At 45.4% G+C, this 15,892-nt stretch overlaps 1 protein-coding gene across 1 annotated transcript in view; it reads right to left on the reverse strand.

Moving 5' to 3' along the window:
* LOC125947236 (uncharacterized) overlaps positions 1-15,892 on the reverse strand; it is a 136,587-nt gene that overhangs the window by 54,525 nt on the left and 66,170 nt on the right. Inside the window, exons 11-12 of the mRNA XM_049671647.1 lie at positions 13,704-13,831; positions 9,529-9,584 (exon numbers count right to left, since the gene is read on the reverse strand). Of these exons, the coding sequence (XP_049527604.1) occupies positions 9,529-9,584; positions 13,704-13,831 (184 nt within the window). The remainder of the gene's footprint in view (positions 1-9,528; positions 9,585-13,703; positions 13,832-15,892) is intronic.

Raw genomic sequence — 15,892 nt, forward strand, 5'->3', positions numbered from 1 at the left:
CTATAAGCGCCGAGCGTTTGCGACGCGCGCATCGGATAAAGATAAAAAGATGCTTCTCGAACAAACTCCTAGGCGCGCGCGCCAGCGAACATGTCCCAGCACACGGCTCCGGCCCTTCTCCTCCCCGCCATCTTGGCGAAGAGACGCGCGCCGACCGTGGGCTTGAGAAAGTTCCGGAGCTGTCAAGGAGACAGAGGGAAACGTACGTAGCATTCTACGTACTGCGGCGCCCACCCACTTTCTCGGCGCTCTTTCCCCTTCTAGATGTTTCGAGCGCGCTTATAATAGCGTGCTGCATGATGTAATTCGATTTTAGGTCAGACACACAAGACTTAGGCAGTTAAAACGTCCACCACTCAATGAACTTGCTGTTGTTTCCATTCCTTCTGACCACAAGTTTTCCGCATAACGGTAAGTAATCATTTTGTTGACTCGCCTTCGTACGCAACATTCTTGCTTTATTTCGTTTTTTGACTTTATATTTATTTATTTATTTTATTTCAGACATACTGCCAATCCCAACGGGGATTTTAGCAGGAAGGGCATACATGTAATAAGTATATTACACAGGTGTAAAAAAATGAACATGTCTAAAATATCAAATTACAAAAGGGTGTAGTTAGAACGCTACAAATAGTTATATTTTGGAAATACGTAGGTTGTTTTCAAGGTGTGATAGGAATGTATCTTGATTATGACTAGTAGTTATATAAGTAGGCAGACTATTCCATTACCTTATCGCCTGCGGAAAGAATGCAAACTTGAAGCAGTTTGTTTTGAAGCGGTATTCCTGAAGAAAATGGGGGTGTTTATGACGTAAGGGTCTAGTTTCTGGGTTAGATAGGTATTTGGTGCTATCAATACGAAGCGCATTGTGAAAAAGTTGAAACATCATTTCTGGCGTGCGAGTTTGGCGCGATTTTGGAGGGTTAGCATTCCGGCTTTTTCCATTAGTTCGGTGGGGGAACCAGATGTGCGGTATTTGTTAAAAATAAACCTTGGCGCTTTTCTTTGCACGCTCTCTAGTTTATTATTAAGGTATTTGAAGATGGGAACCAGACGGTGTTAGCGTATTCAAGTACTGGTCTAACAAATGTGTTATAGGCTAGAAGCTTTGTTGGATGCGGTGCTGAATGGAGGCGCCTTTTCAGGAAGAATAGCTGTCGTAATGCAGATGAAGTTACGTTATATTATGTGTGCCTCCCACCTCAGGTCATCTGATATGATTAGCCCGAGATACTTGTGTTCTTTAACTGGGGTTAATTGGGTGTTGCCGAGTGTGTAAGAAAAGTCTGATATGCTCTTTTTCCTGGTTATTCTAAGCAAAGCTGTTTTACCTATATTTAATGTCATTTGTCATTCCATGCACCATTGTGATACTGATTTTAGGTCGTTCTCGAGGGTTAGGGGGTCATTGGGACAGTTTCTTTCTCTATATACTATGCAGTCGTCAGCAAAAAGCCTAATGTTAGTATTAATAGATGCGGGTAGATCATTCTAAAAGTTAGAAATAAAATTGGGGTCAGGACACCACCCTGAGGCACACCTGATGTAACTTGGGTTATTTCAGATTTCTGGCAATTAATTTCGACAAACTGTGTACGGTTTGTTAGGTAAGCACTGATCCAGTCACTAATTGGTCCTTTACCTAATATTGATTCAGTTTTTATAATAAATATTTATGGGATACTCGATCAAATGCTTTGGAAAAGTCAAGTAAAATGAGATGTATTTGTTTTTGGTTGTCAATTGCTTGTGATACTTCGTGTATTAATTCGGTTAATTGAGTTACTGTAGAAAGAACTGCGCGGAAACCATGCTGGAATGGTGATAGAATTTGTTTTTTCTCGACGTAGGTAGTAATGTGTTTATGGATGTTGTGATCAAGCAACTTGCATGTTGTACTCGTTAGTGAAATAGGACGGTAATTGGAAGCGTCTGTTTTGTTACCTCCTTTGTGAATTGGGATTACCTTAGCCATTTTCCATTCGCTTGGGAGGTAACATGTTGTTAAAGATTTGTTAAATATTAGGAATAAATGTTTGGCCATCCATTCAGCATATCTCCTTAAGAATTCATTAGGTATGTCGTCAGGTCCAGCTTTCTTTTTGCGGTCTTGTTTTAGCAGTAAATTAAGGATACCTGCCTCATTTAGGGAGATGGTATCTATTCTATCCGAACTATGTCAGTAAACATAGAATGGGATTCTATCGTCGTTAGTGAAAATTGATTTAAAATAGTTATTCATTACGTTTGCTCTTTCATTACTTTCTACTCGAGACATAGTATTGCCACTTTAGCTTTAGGGCTAAGATAGTTCCAAAATTTTGGAGGTGAATTTTTTAGGAAATTAGTTAGCGTATTAGAGAGATAGAAGGTTTTTGCGGCCTTAATTTTTGATTTCATAGAAGTGATTGCTGAATTAAGGGATAGGCGAGTTTGGAAGTTAGGTTTCTTTTTTAACAATTTTCTGAGTCGTTTAACTTCGCGTTTGGCGTGTATGATTTCGCGGTTTATCCAAGGGTTGTGCTTTTTTGTTCGTTTTATTTGAGTAGGGATGTAACTTCGGATACAAAAGAATATGATGCTCTTAAATCTCTGCCAGAGCAATTCGATGTCTGAACCAGGTTTGTTAGCAATCTGTTCAAAAAGAACAAAATTCACATGAAAGGTGAGTGATAACCCTAGAATCATCGGCATTTTTAAAATCAAGATAAGTAACATATATATTAATAACAAAAACTACATTATTACTTTCGAAACAATACTCAATCATCGTTCGATGACTTCATAATTAACAAATTGTCCAATATGTTGTATTTCTTAATATCTTATGGAAGTAGATGTTGCGGAATAAACTTCAAAATTTTTATCAGAACATTATATTTAGATGACCAACCTTTCTCGCATTGTTTTCGATTCTGAGGGCTTAAGACACCAAGATATATGCTTTGCCTAAATATATATAAACACTCATTTGTTTCACCACAGTCGATAACAGTCACGCCTTTGATTGGTGGTATCCTGCGCAGAATGTTGACCTCTGTTCATAGCATAATATCCCTGGTATGCTACATGGGCCGGTATTGTGTAGCGATGCGTTATGCTTTATTCTATACTAGTCTTATCATGCACCGATCACGGAGGGCTGATCTCGTTGATAACGTGAGCGGACCGTCGTTCTGACCACTGACCAAGCGCGAAAAGCGCGAAAAGGCATTAGCATCGGAAAGGCATCGCAACAAAATACTGGCCTGGGTCATCTTTCTTATTCGCGAATTTATTATTTCCCGGGTCATGAGATTATTTCTTCGCGCATGTTTGCTCTGATTTTTTCTGCACAGTAGAATAAAAAGTGATAAGTTGCTGAAACATTTAGTTAGTCTAATAAGAAGCATAAGCAACATACTCGTATTATTAATTCTAATCGGAGAAGTCTTTCGGCGCAAGGTAAAAAACAATTTATAACGCGGGAAAGGTGTTCTGTCTTAGAAAACAAGAGCGTGTGAAATGGCCAATCCCGCGAAGCAGACTCGTTACGGCAGATGATACAGTAGATGTAACGAACACACATAAGAATTCAATGATCAGGCTTACAAACTTTGGTTGTTGTTGTTGTTGTGTAGGTTACCCCAGCAATGAAGCGGCAACAACCTATCCGGAGCTTCTTCCTTCCTACCTAGATAAACGTACTCTTTTACAGACTCTAGAAGCTGACTGGCAATCCTGAATTCTTGTTCTCTTGCCAGGCTGTTGAGCATTGCCTTTCTCATCTACATATTATTCTTCAAAACCACTCTTACACTTTCTCGGTTGCACATATCGCGAAAGCATTATGTGCCCTATTACGCGAAAATGCGTCGACGTGACCGAAAGATGGCACCGAAAATGGCCGACGCCGCAAAGAGCATAAACACGCCAAAAAATGCACGTTTCACGTCGCATTTCTCAAGAAGGTTCCTGTAAACGAAGGAAATTAATGGCAATAAAAAATGTCGCAGTTTCGCCCGAAAGCCGAAGCATCAATTGCGATAGCAAATTAGTAGAGAGCTATTCGGAGTAGGGATAGTAGTTTTATGGGCTACATAAACTAGGACACATTCGCTTACTAACTGAATTAACAAGCGTGGTGTCTTCGCGCACAAGCAAACATGAACAAATCACACTCAATGACCACAGACAACAGCTGTCAAAATGCTGGCAGCAAGTGCAGCCGCCGCAGCGAGCGAAGGTTCGTGCGGTCTATCGCTTCAACGGAAACTGAGCGGCGAATGCACACAGCATACAACATCGGAAACTGAGCGGCGAATGCACACCGCATACAAAGGTCAGAGCCGTGTGGAGATAACAGACGGTGCGTGTGACCGCCACAGCCGCAGGCAAAGTACGAGCGCAGTTGGCAGAGTAGAAACTACGCCCCCCCCCCCCCACCCTCCCTCGCGCGCTGCCTTCGCGCTTTCTTGCTTTCGCGTGCGAGATTGAGTGGCAAGTTCCCCTTGCGCCCGGTTGCAAGATACGCCTTTGGTGCCGGAGCACAGCGTCGCCCCGCTTCCCTCCCATCCCATACCCCCACGGCCTTTCGCGCACGGCCACGTTTGCTTTCCGCCGTGCGTTCGCTCTCCGTGATAGCGCGCGTCCCCCGCGCGCTTTCGCTCGCGCATACGGCGCGCGGGGACGATTTTATCGCCCTTGGACTTTATATGGAACCTCACGGCGACGGCGACGACGACGCCAACGGCAGAAATCCGGTTGAAGTGTCCATATAATTGCTATCGCAATAAAAGAAAATTTGGTACAGTTAGGTCTGGGCTTCGGTGAAGCAGCCATTGACAAACCAGCACCGGTTCAGCACCAATTAACGGTCGAGAAACATCGTGTCCTCATGGGGCAGCATATAGTCTCTCGAGACATCGACACGCCGATTAGCGGCCGCCAAAAACTTCGTGTCCTCACTGTGCGGCAGATAATTTCGAGAAGGTGACACGCCAATTAACGGGCGTCAAAAACGTCGTGGCCCCACGGGGTGGCATCTCGTTTCGAGAACGCGACACGCCGATTAACGGACCCCGAGGTGTGCGTGTGCGTCCGCGTGGTGCAGTGCCGGGACTCAACCTTGGAGAGAGGGGAATCTCCCGTCCTTCGTCCATGGTGAAAGGGGCGCGGCCAAGACTTTTGGGAGGAGTCTTGAAATAGTTAGGTGAACTCTGCATTACCGGTAGTTCTCCTACATAGGGAACTAAGGAAAGGAGAGGCTATTTAAGCGCAAATTTTGGGCCCTGCACATTAGTCTAGAAGCGGAACCTATGCGCTGCTGAGAAGCCGTCGGAGGGGGGGGGGGGGGGAGGTTTGGCTAGTGCCATCCAGTATCGCCTGGGCCGCCTGGCCACGTCGGAACTCCGAGGAACTAGTTGACGTACGAGACGACAAACCAACGCCTGCAACGAAGCTCACGGTAGTTCGCCTCGAGTTAGCTCACCCTGCTTGAGAGAAGACGTCAAATCTAGACTCCCGGGAAATCCAGCCCAGCAATCGCATCCACCTCAGCAAGATCGGCCTGCCAGCATTCTTCGGGAAAGCTCTGCACTTCATGGTTTATGGACTTGCTGCTGCTGCCGGGCCATGCGTATAACATCATTGTTTTCATTTGAACTTTATTTTAGTGAAATGCTGTTACGTGTTATTCTTGTATATTTGATCCACGCCCTGTTTCATATGTATATGTATTGTTAATTGCTCATCACATTTCTCCGTCATCATTGTGTTACATTAAGTTCAGGTGTGTTAGTCTGGCTTGTGTCTTTTTTATTATTTTATTTTATTAATTGTGTATATTTATCAGTCGATAAATATCTGTTTTTTGTTTACTCCCGACTCTGATTATTTTCACTGTGTTCGCTTGAGTACGGAACGACCAAACGGCTTGTATACCCCGTCGATCGACTTCGCGCCGACGACGAATCGGTGACAGCTGTGACAGATGCCAATAACGCTCTCCAACGCAAACTATAAGATATTGACAACACTCCTAGTAAATCGCATGAAGGTGTTAGGTTCCGTGTCTGGTCGGAGTATATTTTCATCTTTAAACCTAACAGGTTATATCATACATTACACAAGAGCGCTTGAAGCTTCAGGAGTATTGGTAAGCTCGGACCAATCCAAAGCGTTCGACCGCTTAGAACACCGGTATTTATTAACAGGGAAGCTGTTTAAGCTGGAGGTATTCCGGTGGTGAACGCGGAAAACTCATCCTCCTGGCGATGACGTCACAGGCGTCGCCTAGCAACGGAGCGCCACCTCCTCACCTCAGCTGCACGGCCACCTCCTCGCCCCGCCGCCACCCTCGCCCCGCCGCCACCCCCGCCACAGGGCCACCTAGCGACGCCTTGCCAAACCACCGCAGCAGCGCCGCTCGCTCCTCCGTCGTAGCTCTGCCTATCTTCTCCCCACAGCCGTGCGGGGGCGAAGGTAGGCAATGACGTCACTCCGGAGTATATAGCTCCGCGTCGCGGAGGCGCGGAGAAACACATTGCCTCGTGAGTTTGCGCCGAGCACATGGGTCATCCGCAGAAGGTCATCACGCCTGAAGAAGAGGAGCGGGGCGAAAAGCGCCGCGCTGCCACATGAGAGCGACTGCGAAGAATTCGCACCGATCGAGAGTTTCCCCAGCACCGCCACCTAAAGCCTAGAAAAGCCAAGCTAGTAGAAAGGCCAAGTTAAAGTTAAGGGAGAACTAAGTTAAAGCTAATTAAAAGGCCAAGTTAAAGCTAACAGAGAGCCAAGTTAAAGCTAACAGAGTACCAAATTGCTTGGCTAATGAAAAACCAAGTTTAAGCCAGACAGCCTGAGCACCAGCTTCGCTGTTTGGTCAGACTTCGCACCAATAGTGTGAAGCTGCCTTATTTTTCTTTTTTAGGTGCCAGGATGCTATAACTTCTCCGACAAGTTTGTAACCATCCTGCATATATTTACTCGGGAACAACAGATGACCTACTACTTACAGCACTTTGACGTTAGTTTTTATGTTACGAGGGGAGTGTGGCAGGACTGTCCTTTGTCACCTGTATTGTTTGTGCTTGCTATTGACGCGTTGTGAAATCGTTGTAGTGAGAGCCCGCTTTTAAGAGGCCTTTCTATGCTGGGAACAGGATGCATAAAGGTATCAGCGTATGCCGATTATATTACTTTCTTCTTACGGGACGGGGACAGTTTTTCAGAGGTATCTCGTGTTTATATAGATATGCACCAATGTCGGGGGGTAAAATAAATATGAGGTCATGCGAAGCGTTAAATTTACGATGCACTGCAATAACATTACCAGGAGACATTAAACAGACCGAGCATATGCAAATACAAGGCATCAAATTTTGTACATCTGGCGTTTCACCTCACGCGTAAAGAGAAATTGTTAGCTCTATTGGAGAACAATCGGAAGCAGGAACTGCGTCCCCACTACGCTAGCAGAAAGGCCTTTCGTCATTATGAAGATATTGTGCAGTAAACGGTGGTTTCCAGTAACGTTAGCTCACCCGCCGTCACCAACATTACGCGTAGTAAACACGCATATTCTCATGGCTCTGGCTAAAGAAGTCGCAATACCTAGCGCAGCAATTTTTGCGTTTGACGAAAGCCAACGGAGGATAGAGTTTGCCTTGCATAGTTACATATTGCTGGCTACTGTGCACTAAGAGCACATGGGACCTACTTGATGATGATTAGTACCCATGTAGGCCGCTGCTTCTTTATAGGCTGGGCCATTACCATCGAACGCTTAAGCCGCGAAGTACAGGCAACTTGCTTCCGACAACAGTAACGCCAGCACCGCAGCATGGGGCTGCTGCGGGCTTACAAAGCCAGCTTGTACAACTAACAAATACAAAGTGGCGTGCGATCCTAGTTTCAAGGCTTTGTAAAATGTTGTGGGCGACAGCTGTCTCTTCAGGCACAGCTACTACGCAAACATGGACAGCCGTAGTTTCACATGATTTACCACCTCAAACGAAGGATTCTCAATGGAAATATCAGTGGGGCATTCTACCTACAAGAAACAGACTTGGGCGCTGGGAAATATTACCGAATGATAGATTCATACACTGCGCACAAACAGGGACCGACTTGCATGTAGTAAAGGAGTGCGTTATGGAAGCTGGTTGAAAGAATGTTTGGAATGTCCATCGCGCGGCCACCACGGTGGCGATGTCGATTTGAAATTCTCGTCTGCTACAGCGCTAGCGACGTCTTGTGATGCTTCCGAAAACTTGCACAATGACCTCGACAATCAAATAAAGCAATCTACTCCAGATTGCGCAAACTAGGAGTGATAGTATGGGGTCATCTAGAAGAACAGCTGTTCTAACTCGGTGTAGCTGAGTTTTTTCGCCGCTGATCTACGCGGTACCTAACCGTCTCTGTAGGCAAAGTTTTTCTATAGCAACAATAATGGCCACATTTCGTTTGCCTTAGTAATGTACTACTTTGTACTTGTACTGTGCCCCATGTGACATTCATGAATCTGAGGCGGACAAAAATGCTTTTTGCATGTACACTGTAATAGGGTTTTCGAAGTGGAAGTGGCAAAGCCAGTGTCAAGCAGACACCACTTACTGTTTTGGTTGCTCCTTTGCTTTGTTTATATCGAGTGCGATGTATTATTGCATGTAAGATACGTTATATTGCACTCAATGTATGTACCTGTATTGGACACATACCACATTTTTATGCGTGCGTACGGGTGAATATATTTTCTTGCAATAGGTACAATTTCTTCTTAGGTAGCCAGAGACTATAGTTATTCGACACCTAAGGTAGCAGCGCAGGAAGTACAAGAGCACGCAAGTTCAGCGCCCGTGGTGAATGACTTACGTCTTTGTGTCCGTTGTCATTCCAGCGCTTAGTAATGCAGAGAGTTAGGCTAGATCGAAACTTACTGCGGCTGCATATGCATTGGGTTCACGTTAAAGAACCCCAGGTGGTCGAAATTATTCCCGAGTGCCCCTCTACGGCGTGCCTCATAATCATATCGTGGTTTTGGCACGTAAAACCCCATAATTTAGTTTTCCTAAAGCGAAGAACACGTTCAAACGCGTTCATTCAATCTGTCGTGCACTCATCTTCCAAAGATACGGCAGAAAGGATGTTCCACATCCGTCCCTAGGTTTGTGAGTGGTGGCGCTGGCTAACACTCCCAGGTTAGTTGTAGATTGTAAAACATAAATACCCCAGAAAGCGAATGGGAAAACGGCTCCGCGGTAGCTCAATGGTGAGAGCATCGCACGCGTAATGCGAAGACGTGGGTTCGTTCCCCACCTGCGGACAGTTGTTTTTTCATCAGTTTCCTTTCCATTAATTTATCATTTCTTTAATTCAATTAGTAAGTACAAGTAATTTCCCCTATTTTGTTCTTGGTGTCATTGTTTGTTGGCTTCTTATGATATGATTACTAAAAATCGGGCCCCTCGGTTCCCTTTCTTCTCGTTCAAAGAAGTAACGTACTCTGTTCTAGTAGGTTCATTCACGGACACTACTTACACAGATAGTTCTTCATGAAGTGCATTGCGTAAGCAAAATTGCTTGCCAGGGGTTTGCTGCGTATAAAAAGGTGACACGTGAAAAACAGGCAAAATTCCCTGAATTATAGGATATGCTCGTGAAACACCTCAGAAACAGTGCACAAATACAACGTTCTGCAATGAGGAGCACGTTTTACAAAACAGCATGAAACGTAACTTTACAAAACGTACGCTTTCTTTTATGGAGTTTATGTGCCCGATGCAACAATATGAAATACGCGTGCTGATATACACAATATGTTAAAACGAGGAAGACCGAATTAAACCGGTAGATTTTTTTTGTCAACTGCGTTTTTGTCAACCAATGGGCGCGCGTGACGTCACACAGGCACAAGCAAACATGAACACATCCCACTGGATGACCGCGGAAACTCGCTGTCAAAACCCAGGAGTGAGAAAGCGCAGCATCAACAGCTAGCGAAGTGTCCTTCATACCGTGTCCGGCACGAACGCGAACTAAGGCGCGAAAACACCGCGCACGGCGGGCTGTGCCCCCGTCGCAGATGGGTTTTAAGATACAGGCGATAAGTGGTGGGCACGTGCGGCCGCCCGGACCTACACCTACATATTTTCATTGAACTGCACGTGTCCTCAGAGTCTAACTTTCTCTCACTTACGTGTTTCGTCCAAGTTTAGTAGCTATGAACAGGTCTGTCGCGCAATGGTGGAACCCGCTTGAAAATATTTAATTAACTTATGCACGGCCTTCACACGAAGCCTTACTGTTCACGTACCATACAACAGAAGAGGCATAAATATTCACTTTACCGTGAAAGATTCAGCGTAGCGGATATCTCCAGTGATGCGCCGATAGAGATAACGTTATTTTAAGTTCTGTAAACCGACGTTGACTACGTAGGGGCCCATTATGCAGTTTAAGAAGTGCGTGCGGTCAGGCAATCTGACGTGCCATTTCGGGCGCACTTGGCAAATAAGGGTAATCTGGCACTCAAATGTGTGTGCTGTACGTGACAATGAAAAGGTTGATTCTTTGTGCGTGCAGCTGGATCTTGTGTATGATTTAATAATAAAACAGAAACACTTGTTAGAGGATATGTCAGCAATTAAGCTGCATGTACACGCACCATTCCTACGTTCTCGACACATTGTAGGTGACATAAATGGTGTGAAGTATTTGCGCAAACGAAACGCATGTTTGTAGGCTAGTGCATAGATGCGCTTCTATTAGGATGACCGGCTGTTAACAAAAAAAACGAAAAATAACGTAACCACACAAGGACAAATTGACTCGATCTACTAGACCAAATTGCATACCAGCCGATTTACTCGTCGGCTACACGTCCGAATATCGCGCGCCATGGTGGCGTAGTAGCTATGGCGTTGCGGTGCTAAGCTCGAGGGCGCGGCATCGAATCCCGGCCACATTTCGATTGGGGTGAAATGCAAAAACCAGCAGTGTGCGATGCACGTTAAAAAAGCCCAGGCTGGTCAAAATTATTCCGGAGTCCACCATTACGGCGTGCCTCATAATCATATCGTGGTTTTCGACCGCAAAACACCAGAATTTAATTTCATGTACGAATACCTGCATCAGATCACATTATTGTACGCTTGCGCAGACAGATGCTTTACCTCTGTCTGCTAGACAGACACATTAATAAGCAGCAGCACTAGCAACGAAGGATATCTCAGAGATAAACAGCGATATCTAGGTGTCGCTTAGGAAGACACTTCCTCTTTTCTTCACTACATGAACCTCGATTAGTTCTCGTGTTTCTTTGCTCTCACTTTCTACGTAGTATTTTAATCGCTTAGTTGTCACAGCTGTTGGTCAAAAACAACAAAGTTCTGGCAAATTCGCTTTCCCACTACGCATTACCTGCAAGTCGGAGGCACGTTTTACAGTGATTAAGATACCGACCGCGATAATTAAAACTATGCAAGGACGCAAAGGCACTGATAGTGGTTGTGGATTCTTAGGGTCTCACAGGCGTGCTGACCACCACGGGTTCGAGCTTAGCGAGCGACAGGGCCGAGTCAGCCGTCACGTCCAGGACCGGTGCGCGCGAGCTCAGGCCTCAAGGGACTACCGAGCGACGCACGCAAGAACACAGTATTGCCCGGAGTTACCGGAAACCGTTCATTGTTCCCGGCGACACCAGCACTGCACGAACGCCCGGGAGGAGGGGAACAAAAGGGGTCCCGCACCAAGGTCAAGGTCAAGGTACAGACACGGGCGCCTATAGCACGTCGCTGCGAGAGCACAGGCTCAAGCTGGGACACGCCGCTAGGAAAGTAGTCCCGGCGGCTATGCTACTTGCCCTCACGTTAACCAATGGGCCAACTTGCGAGAGCTCGGGCAATCTCCTTCGGCAAATGCGGCTCTGTGTAGTACAATCACCGCTCTTCGGCTTGGCATCAGGACATGATCATCACAAAATACGCTCTCCCTGCACGGGCAAAGGCACCGCGCGCGATCTCAAGTCCTAGTCAGAAAGGTGTCGGCGGATGAGAGGAAAGCATGTACGTACCCTGCGCTGGTACCGGAGATTAGAGAGCCGCGCTCAGCCGTCAGCAGCCAAACGCACCCGCGTCGTGACGTTAGGGTCCCGCCCCTACAGCAAACCATCGCGAGTGGAGCCCCACCGCTAAAACCGGTTGCAGGTGGGACCGAGGAGGGGAAGGCGTATTGGAAATGTTTAACAGGTGAAGCCCGCGCAATGGCGCCGGACGCATTCCTCAATCCCCACAAGGTTTATCAAACACTAAAAACAGGAAGTATCTGCATGAGTGTCGCCTATGTATTGCTTTAGAGCTCTTATGCGTCCTTCCTCGACTGGGCTGCTGCTTATTAATGTGTTCGCTCGCTTTATTTCTGCGCGAGCGCACTATGAAGTCCACCGTTCTATGTATTCTAGCGCCAAATCAGACATAAAACTCAGTTGTTACTTCGCGCTGGTCTTGCCTCTGTTTCCTTGTGTGGCAGTGCTTCGTTTTTCGCGCAGACAATCTTCCGTAAACACACTTATCGGTAGAAACGTGGCTTCCGATTGGCTACCACCAATACGTTTCATTCGCAGTAAAAATTGAAATGCCTGGTACTTTCCTTTAAAGACGATGTCTTCTTGGGCGAATTAACGCTACTTACCCGTATCGGGTATGTCTGTTTCTAGCCACTAGCCTTCTTTTTGGGCCGACCCGGAGCATAATGAAGTCTAAAAATGTAACAACTGATGATGATGACTGTGATGATGATTCGAGTCTTGACCAACATTACTAGACTAGCTTCAGTTGTAAAACTCGGCGGCGTTGCGCAGAACCGCCACGCGCCCGCGCTTTCATGGCGCTGCCGTCGCACCCAGCTTCACTTCCCCACTAGCCGGCTACGCGAACTGGCCGGACGAAACACGCGGTGCAGCGTTGGTGTATTCATATCATGCAGTTTACCCTTCTTTCAGTATGAACCAACTAGCCCGATATATCTTATTGCTGCAGGTGGATACCGCTTTCGCATGGTATCGCTAATTCCGACTATAGGGAGAACGCCAGCGAGCGTGAAGCACGCGCAAGGTGCCCGTCCGCACGAGCTCAAGGCTGCGGCGAGGCGTCTGCAGTGGAGCGCGATGGAACGGCGCCTCCATCTGGCGGCTGCCCAAGGAGTGGCGACAACGGCGAAGCGCACGGGCGGGGAGTTTTACAACTGACGCTAGTCTAGCAACGTTGAGTCTTGACAACGACGACGATGATGATGAAGAGAACTGATTACAAAATGGTGGAAGGCGATTCAACCTCTAGCTGGCGTCGATCACACGTTGTCGCTATGAGAGTGCTGACGATGGTGACAACTGGTGATGACGACAACCATGATGATGGGTACGATGATGATGATAGTGTAACTGATTACAAAACGTCGGAAGGCGATTCAACCTACAGGTGATATCGATCGAACGTTGTCGCTCCAGCGCGGCTGTCACTATAAATTATACGGTTCATTCACCCCTTTTTCAACCCCGATTCGCTCAGGAAGACATTGCCTTCATCGCCTTCAGCTAAACGTTGAACCGCTTTAAATTTTTCAGTGTCTACTGGTGAACAAATATGCAGAAATACACCCCGAAAACTGAACTTGGGAAACAAGGACACTTGATCGAGGTGGCTGTTGTACATACGTACTCGAAGTCAGTGGACGGTCGCGTGAAGCGTGCTGTCCATTCCTTCTTCTTGCGCTCTCTGACAGCATCGACGAAGTAGTACAAACCTACATCGTCAAAAGGCATTCCCGAGGTACTTCTTATTGGCGCCTGTCCGTCGTTGAAATAGGTAGTAGAAAAACGAGGAAAAGATTAGAGCACGTCTTTTAATATCCGTTTATTTATTGACAGGATGCAATCATCGCTTCAGTGGCATTATGTTATGAAAAGAAATATTGTAACATAAAGCACATGCTTTTGCGCCCCAAAAAAATACAACAGACAAATAATGCGCACATCTCACTATGTATTCTTGCAGACAAAGTAGGCGCACAATATAAAACGTACACATCCCATCCCCAGGTACCGCAATAATGATCTAATACTGTCTAATAGTGGTCTAATACTGGTATAATAATGGTCTAACACAATAATTATAGGAATGGTAATACACATACGCAAACTCAAAAATAAATTTTTCAGAAAAAGCAGGCACATTATACAAAAAGGCAGTTGTAATCACGAGGGATAACCGAAGACAGAAAAGAATAATTGCTTATTGCATAATCTCTTGGTAACACATGTTTTATGGTCAATGCACACCTGACTTGCCAATGTCCGAATTTTAATTTTTATATATTTTGCGCACCCTACAGCGACTGTTCTTAGACCTCTATATAGCCAGGTTCCATTTACCCTTGTCATTTACCATAACACCGACAATGGCATACCATCTCTTGGCGCTCATTGACCATCCCTGGCTCTTGCTCCAAAAAGCCCCCTTTACCTTTATGACCATTATTGGATAAATTTACGAGATCATTCTGCAAACTAGGTTCTCGGATTATTTATGGGAAGGAGTAAAGTGTTTGTTATGCAATTATATTTTGAAATTGCTAATACTTCCCGCGTGAAATACATTTATTCATGTCGCAGGTAACGACTACTTGCAATTAACTCTCCTAGCGAACTTCCAGACGAACATTTTTAAGCAAGTCCCTGCTAATATTTTACTTTCACACTTACACCGTCCACCATAGTCCTAACCTTGACAGCATTCTTGACTTTGTTCTACGCAAGTTCGACTTACCCAGACAACGTATGCCTAAATAAATCGAAATTAAATATTTCTAAAATTATTAAACGTCTTAAGCGGTACATACGTAGAACAGATGTCCTTGGGCATCGGTCTTTCCTTCGTGGAAGATTCTCCCAAATACTACTCTTAACCTCTTCCGTGCTACGCTATTATTCCAAGTTCTAACCATAAATGGCAAAATTAGTTTTAAAGGCATTACTTGCCTACTTTAGTTCTCAGAAATCCTTTACTTACTCAGAAAGAACAAATTTGTTTCTGCTTGACCTGTTTTATGCATTGTGTGCTCAGCTTTCTACCAAAGGCATGAGTAAGCACTGAGACAGAACTAGGCTCGTGCATGGTACTGCTAGAAAATGCTATTGACCTACTCCTCGGCCATTTTTACCGGAAAACCGTGGACGAACTCAGCTCGTCCAAGGCACGGAAGGGGCTAATATCATAATGCATTAGTTCCATTAAGTAAATGAAATATTTCGCTGAGTAGTACTTCTGTTTGGCTAATTTGGTGGGGCATATGGCAAGGTAATATCGTGTAAAAGGACTAGGACAGAAATACACGCACCCATAGGACAACTGCTGCAGCGCTTAACAGCGCTGGCCCAGCGTGCATGCGTATCGTTGTCGTTGTCTTTGCACGCTGTTTAAAGTTGCAATAAGTTGAGCATCCAAATCTGAATCCATGTAGAGTGTTGAAACTGATTCGTATCAACTGCGCAACAAACGAGCACTAAGAAAGAACACACCAAAAAACCACAAACACCAATTATATTATATTTCATATTGGAGTTTATATTGCGTCCTTCATATATTATGTTATTGAAGTTCTTTAGCAATTGTGTAACTTCGGCCTATCCAAGGGTTCACAGCAATTCTTTTCCGTTTAGTCTTCTTTTTTTGTCGTTTTCAGTTCCACCAGCAGGGTGGTCATATGACAATCGAATACTTAAGGGCCAAATGTTTCCTGAAATAAACCAGTTGAGAGTTTGCGCTTTTGTCGCCTGTTCTTTCTTAGTCCCCGTGTTGTACCGCAGTTAATAGATCTTAATATGTACGCTTAACATATCTGTAGAAAT

This window comes from Dermacentor silvarum, chromosome 7 (assembly GCF_013339745.2).
Source record: "Dermacentor silvarum isolate Dsil-2018 chromosome 7, BIME_Dsil_1.4, whole genome shotgun sequence".
Classification (NCBI taxonomy): Eukaryota; Metazoa; Arthropoda; class Arachnida; order Ixodida; family Ixodidae; genus Dermacentor; species Dermacentor silvarum.